This window comes from Falco peregrinus, chromosome 5 (assembly GCF_023634155.1).
Source record: "Falco peregrinus isolate bFalPer1 chromosome 5, bFalPer1.pri, whole genome shotgun sequence".
NCBI lineage: Eukaryota > Metazoa > Chordata > Aves > Falconiformes > Falconidae > Falco > Falco peregrinus.
Genome location: NC_073725.1, coordinates 82140899 through 82147739, shown reverse-complemented (window position 1 = coordinate 82147739; position 6841 = coordinate 82140899). Strand labels below are relative to the sequence as shown.

The 6841-nt window shown below is 35.7% G+C and overlaps 1 protein-coding gene across 1 annotated transcript; it reads left to right on the top strand.

Moving 5' to 3' along the window:
* Positions 1 to 2230: 2230 nt before the first annotated feature.
* Positions 2231 to 5739, top strand: LOC101921818 (parvalbumin, thymic CPV3). The gene is made up of 5 exons (XM_005228957.3): positions 2231 to 2337; positions 2870 to 2937; positions 3295 to 3427; positions 3822 to 3931; positions 5492 to 5739. Exons 2-5 carry the CDS (start codon positions 2877 to 2879, stop codon positions 5515 to 5517), a joined length of 330 nt encoding a protein of 109 aa, XP_005229014.1. The 5' UTR covers positions 2231 to 2337; positions 2870 to 2876; the 3' UTR covers positions 5518 to 5739.
* Positions 5740 to 6841: the final 1102 nt, after the last annotated feature.

The following is a 6841-nucleotide window of genomic DNA, read 5'->3' as shown; positions in this document are numbered from 1 at the left end:
GAACATATTTTAATATAATACTAATTCTGGCTACTTTACTACTGTTCAATACATGTAAAAACAGTTCAGCACCCTGTGTGCCATGGCAGAGTGTATGACGAGGTAACCAGATGCTATTCTTTGAGCATTTGGTGCTTATATTTTAATACAATGCCCAAATCAGTTGTAGACATATTTGAGCTTGAGTATTATATGCTCCCCTTGATCTCATTTTCCTCTACTTCATTTCAATTTCCTCATTCTCATTAGCTTTTAATGATTAGTGTTGTACGGCAAATCAAAAATTTAAATTACGCAAGCAATTCAATAAGCAGCATGTAGAAACAAGCAGAAATAAAGGAAGCCTGCTTTAACATCTATGGCACTATCACAGAGGTCTAAAAAAACCCTTTTCTCTAGAAAGATCTTGGCAGTAAAAACATCAAAAGGAATCAGTAAAAAAAAAATCCCTTCTGTTAAAAAACTCTTATCAATTTGAGATGACCATAAAGGACAAATTTCACAGCAGAGTGCAAAAAGTTACCTAAAAGGATGAAAGCTTTTTCAGGATGATTCTGTAGAAAGCACAGTATGTGCTCCATTCCCACTGCTGCTGTCTGATAGAACATAATACCATGCAAATCTCAGACAGAAAGCAATACGAATATATAGTACAGCATGAAGAAGATAAACAGAAAGAACACCACAAAACCTGAGATCAGATCTCAACTTGTACAAATCAGCATTGTTCAATTTGTTTTAATCAGACAATAGTAATTTACAACAGCCCACAGTTCTTAGGTTTAACAGGAAAGTGTTCTTTCACATTACTATAAACAGTTTTCCTACTGAAAGAGTAAAGAGAACATTATTTCATTACTAGACAGCTGATATTTGGGATTAACGGTTATTTGTGACTTATGCCACCTTCTTTTGCATACAAAAAGAGATGGCAAAAAAGGTAAACGTATCACTGAATTATTCTGCTTTCTCATGTTAATTATACTTTGTATTTCTCTATACAAATTCAGACAAACAGGTGCTATGGAACTGCTGTGTTTGATACTTTTTTCACTGTTATTAAACCAATCAGGAGTAAACTCACTGTAGTTCATGAGCTTACACCAAGGCTTAGAGGTATTACTACTCTACTCCACAGCATAATTTGTAACTTTTGCTACTGTAAATAATATTACTTGTTCAGCATACCATGTTACTTCTGTTCATTAAGAAATAAAACAATTCTCATATATTAGGAGAACATTACTTAACACCATAATAGACTGTTGTACAATAAACTCTAACCAAAATACATGTGTTTTTTATTGGTCTTCATTCTAGAATTCTGTCCACATAAACCCCCTTAAAGATGGAAATAGATTTTTGTCTGAGAAGCAAATTTCTTAAGGGTTTTTTTCCCCCAAAATAATGCTCTTGAAACATATAATAACCCCCCACTTATTTACAGCTACAATTTTAATTTCATAATAAGGAAATAGATTGTGAGTGTGTGCCGTAAAATGTATATAACTTTATCTCCACACTAGCACAGTCTGATTCCTGTAACTTCAAGTAGTAAGTCTATTATTGATTTCATGTAATTTAAAATATTCAAAATAAATTATTAAGTAGGCCATCTGATTATACATAATCTTACAAGGAATACAGACAAGAAGATTACCTTATTCAGCTTTATCTAGTTTCAGAGTTTTGCTGTTGCTGAAGGCCTTAGTTTCTGTTCTACCCTTGCTTAGGGACAGCACTATAATTTAGAAAATGGTCAGGAAATATGAAATGAAGCTTATCGTACAAAGATCAGCCCAAACCATAGCATGCTTTCCCCTATCCTAGTGACAAGTTATCTTTGTCAGAATGGCACATTGTCACCTCTGATCTTTCATCTCCAACTTCCTTTCTACATTCCGAAGGATCAACAGACTTAGGGTAACCAACCTAGTTTCTTTTTATAAGGATTTGACTGCTGGAGTCACCTTCCAATGAGTGACTTTAAGGTCCAGAGGTTAACTGAAAATCTTAAGCATACTTGGAGATCGAAAGGCTATGTTTTAATGGCAGAGTTGTACTTAATTAAGCACAAGTAGATTTATTAGAAAGACTGTTCTTCTTGTCCATATTATCTTAGGATAAAAATAGAAAGAAAAGTTTAATTAGTTGAGGAAGAAATTTGAGCTAGGTCTCAAAGCAAACATTTGATCCATGAAACAGTAACCTAAGTAGTGGTTATTGTCACCTTTTGAATCCTTTATAAGACAGAGTGGCAACCCAGAGCCAACATTACTATTTTACCTGGAATCTCCTCAGCTATTTTTCCTTTACCTAGCTGAGAAAACTATAAAGGTGAGCAGCTGTGCAGAGCTTAGAACACCATTGTTCTAAGATTCTTATTTTAATTGCTGGTATTATATACGGATGGATCTTACATAGATAAGTATCAGTTTTCTTTTTATTCTTCAGAGCTGTTGGGGGAGAAAACAGAAGCAAACCTTCCTGACTTTCTTTTTTCTACTGCATATACTGTTATTTGTATTGCCAGATGCTATGCCTTCCAGCTAAACTAGTTATTAGATTAACGATTACATTAACGAGTTTAAAAATGTGCTGTACTTAAATAGGATGCAGGTAAATGATAAAAAATTGATCATGGACTCACAATATCATTTACATAATCCATGTAATTAAAAAGTATTATTTCAGCACTGCTGTTTTTAAGGAGGTAATGTACTAGACCTTCTAATTTGTTTAGGAATAGCAGCGATGTTGGTTTAATCAATTAGATTCCTCTACCTTTAGAAGTCTTGTTATCCATATAGTATTCTTTGAAACACATTTGCATTTCACAAATCTGTTTGCAATATACTATTTTGCACAGGTTTAAAATGAGCCTTACAGACTATCTAAGCCCTTCTGATATTGCTGCTGCTCTGCGGGACTGCCAAGGTGAGAAAACAATTAAAACTCTAAGAATCTATAAACATGGCAAGTTTAATTCAGTCCCAAAGGAATACTGAACAAGTGCATACTGTAAACAGATTTCTGTAGTCTCTCTATTTAGCTGTCACAGTATATTTGTTCATGATCAGTTTATAATGTCAGCTTGTAATTTATGCCCAGGTGATTTTTTTTTTTTTAATGTTTAGGAGGGTATGATGCAGTGTGGCAAAATTCATTCTCTGCAGCCTTTATCTATCGTTCATGTTTAGAACAATTAAAATGTAACAAAGCAGTATCCTCAGACCATTTAGGAACAGTGAATGCAATGGTCTGGGGTTAATTTATTTATTAATTTATTTTCAGCTCCAGATTCCTTTAGTCCCAAAAAATTCTTTCAGATCAGTGGGATGTCTAAAAAGAGTAGCAGCCAAATCAAGGAGATCTTCCGGATTCTCGACAATGATCAAAGTGGCTTTATTGAGGAAGATGAGCTCAAGTAAGGATTTTGTTAACTATTTAGAGGCTATGCAAAATCAGCACTTTTTTCTTTCTGTAACTGTTCTGTAAATGAGAGCACAAGTTATGCTAAAAGTTGATAAAACCTTCAGCAGATTGTGAAAGGTATATTTAAGTAGACAATCCTGACAGAGAAAAACAAATTAATAAACACCTCCATTTAATGCTCCGCATATAAAAAAATAATGCCCAGGGCTGGATTTTGTTAGTGGGCAGAATCAATTGTATCAGGGCTAGGTTTAAAAAGCAGAAAAGTTTATGGCTAAGATTTATCTTAAATTATTTATTTATAGATAGCTATCAGTTTTATTATACAGACAGCATGAAAGAATAATATTCTGTGAAAATCATAATCAAAGTTGTTTTCTTCCTAGGTATTTCCTTCAGAGGTTTGAGTGTGGAGCCAGAGTGTTAACCACCTCAGAAACCAAGACCTTCTTGGCAGCTGCAGATCATGATGGGGATGGTAAAATTGGGGCTGAAGGTATTAACTTATTTATAGATAGAATAAGACTTCTCAGGATGTGTTGTAATGATTCATGATTCTCTTTTATGTCAATGGTACGTACATTAGTGCACCTCCAGCAATTTTACTGAAACCCTTGCAGTAGCAACCTGTTTAAGGGCAGAATCAGTCCCCGATCTTACAGGTTCATCTCTGCAACTCTTTTGCATAAGCAAGTCAAAAAAACCCATCTAAGCTGCTCTAAGGAACTTTCCCATTGCCACTCATAGATTTCCAATTGTTTTGAAAGGGACTGCCCCTTATTTCTCCTCCCACTTGCTCTGATTTAAGGCAGCACTAGCATCACTTGTAATACACAAATGTAAAATCAAAGACAAAAGAACCAGCTCTGCACAGGAGAATCAACAGCATATATGTTGGGTCATTTACAGCAGTTATTTCCCAACAGAAATTCCACTAGTCAGTGAAATAATTCACAATATGCAAGAGCTAGCAGCATGTAGCTCAGTATCTGTTTCGCATAATAAGGAGAACAGAATGATCAAGTGTCACTACCCCGACAGAAGATCCCACAACAGGCTCTCCACATGGGGATGCATGCTATTTATCTTCAGTGGCAGGTTAAGGACCAGATAGGAAGAAGCAGCTGTTTTAGGAAGCAGCATATTGCACTCACCCTGTGGAAATACCGGTGTGATTTAATGGCTGCTCAGTGCAGAAACCTCCTGATCTCGTAATTCCATATTTCTGTGTCCCATTTTGAACAGGAAGCACGCACTCAGACAAAAGCATTGCAGCGAATGGCAATTCACCCCATGAGAGAAGCAAGCTGCCTAGACAAGCATGAAAGGGGCTTAGGGAATAGCATGCAGGGAATGTGCTGGTGTGCAGATTCCCTAGCTCACTGCACTTAGGAAGACAGAACTCTTCTGTTTCTTTCTTTGAAAGGAATTAAATCCAGTTCCTTAGGAAATGTGCCAGAATAAACAGACATGATTTATGAAGCAATCTATATACTGACACACTCATTCAGGGACGGGACTGATCAGATACTCTAACTCACAGAAGCCAAATATTTAAAAGCTCTTCCAAACAATGTCTTCTTGTACAACACAATACTTCACTATCATACACATAGAACTGCACAATGTTTATGGCTTCAGACTGAGCTCTAAATAAACACTTCTCAACTGCTGAAGCATTAATAAGCTAATAAGACACATGGACTCATTTCTAACTCTTTTACTTCAGCTCCTAACTACTTCTTACTCAAATTCCGTATTAGCCATTCCATTATTTTTGCCTAAGATCATTATTATGCAGAAAAAAGGCTAAAACTACCCTGAATATTTTATTATTCCTCATAAATATCAGCAAACCACTGCCTTTCCATCTGTTGTTTAGAAGAGGAAGCCTAGGCAATCTCTCTTCCATACATGTTTCTTGCCCTATAGTCATCTATCAGGTAACTGTTTTCTGTTCACTCATATTCTAAATGTCTTGACAAACCACTAATCTTTAACTCCTAATCCTTTCATTTTAATATTTCTTTTGTAAATATTCTCCTATCTTCCACAGAATTCCAGGAAATGGTGCAGTCTTAGAGGTTCAAAAGGACCAAACAAGATAGAATTGAGATGAATCTGCAAGAGACACTCCAAAACCTTGAAAATCAGGAGCCCCTTATTTATCTTGACAGTATCTGTTCATTGCCTTAGCAACATAATGAAACACTGACTGATTTTTTTCATTGTGTGGACCATTTACCATATTCTAAACTCTACTTTAGCAGACAATTCCCTTAAAAATATCCAATAAAAATTAATTATATAATGTAGCTTGTGTCTGGTTTTCTGACTGCTACACTGAAACATGAATTTTTCAACTAAAAGTGTTAATCCTTCCATGATCTTGATCTTATCAGATCTTCATATATGGAACATCTTTTGAAATCAGTGTGAGTTCTGTTTACAATAGGCCTTCTGGATTAAGCTTGAAGTTCTCAAAACACTCAGGTCTTTGTCAAAGACTAGGAGCTCAGATACAGTTGTGAGGTAAGTGAGGATAAAACTTCTCACTAACTTCCAAGTGAAAAGCAGTCATATGTGTATCTGCATGAGATTGTTGCATCTTCACACTGCTTATTTTACAGTAGCCAATTAAGAGAACACGAAAGTAAAAAACACATGCTTTCCTGCAGAAAGGATTAAAAGGGAAGTCTATGTGAACTTACGTTTCAGATAACTGTGAGGCTTTAAAAAGCAGAGGGGAAGCAAAAGATACTTTCTTGGTGGTATTTTCTAGTTTTCTCAATACAGAGGACTAAAAATGTGGAGGAAGAATTTGAGGAAATGCATGCTGAGAAAGCTCCGGTGTACTCTACCCAGTATTTCTGGGCTATGTCTGCCATATTAAAAATGTCCTTCACAAAGGCATCCATCTGTGGGGATGCTGAAGAAACGTCTTCTTATGAACAAACAATTCAGTCATTAGAAAAGAAATACGTTCAGATCCTCTGAAGGAATATTTATATATTCACTTGATTTCAACATTAACAAGTGCTATATATTGTAGTTCATACACACGCAGCTTGTAGGAGTCAGTAGAACACAACAGAAGCCTGTTAAGCAAAGTGAATGGTTTTAGTTACCGCAGTTTCAATGCATTTCTTCCTTTGCTGCAAATGACTACATTCAAATTTAACTGCATTTTTTTCTTTTCAAAAGTCTTGGTAAATACTGGTAATTGTGCAGAAAAAAAACAACCAACCCAAAACCAGAGATGCACTGCTTATGAGATAACCAGCTGTTTCTGGGGAAAAGATTAAAGAATCTGAATGCACTTGCAAGAAGGGCTATATTATCTTTCAGAGCAACAAAGACAGAGTCCACGTAGCTAATGTTCAGATATGCTAGGCCCTTTTCTCTC

Coding starts and splice junctions, on each gene's coding strand:
- LOC101921818 (XM_005228957.3), top strand. CDS start 2,877: ATGAGCCTTACAGACTATCTAAGCCCTTCTGATATTGCTGCTGCTCTG. Junction 3,428..3,821: donor ATTGAGGAAGATGAGCTCAA/GTAAGGATTTTG, acceptor TTTTCTTCCTAG/GTATTTCCTTCAGAGGTTTG. Junction 3,932..5,491: donor TGGTAAAATTGGGGCTGAAG/GTATTAACTTAT, acceptor TATCTTCCACAG/AATTCCAGGAAATGGTGCAG.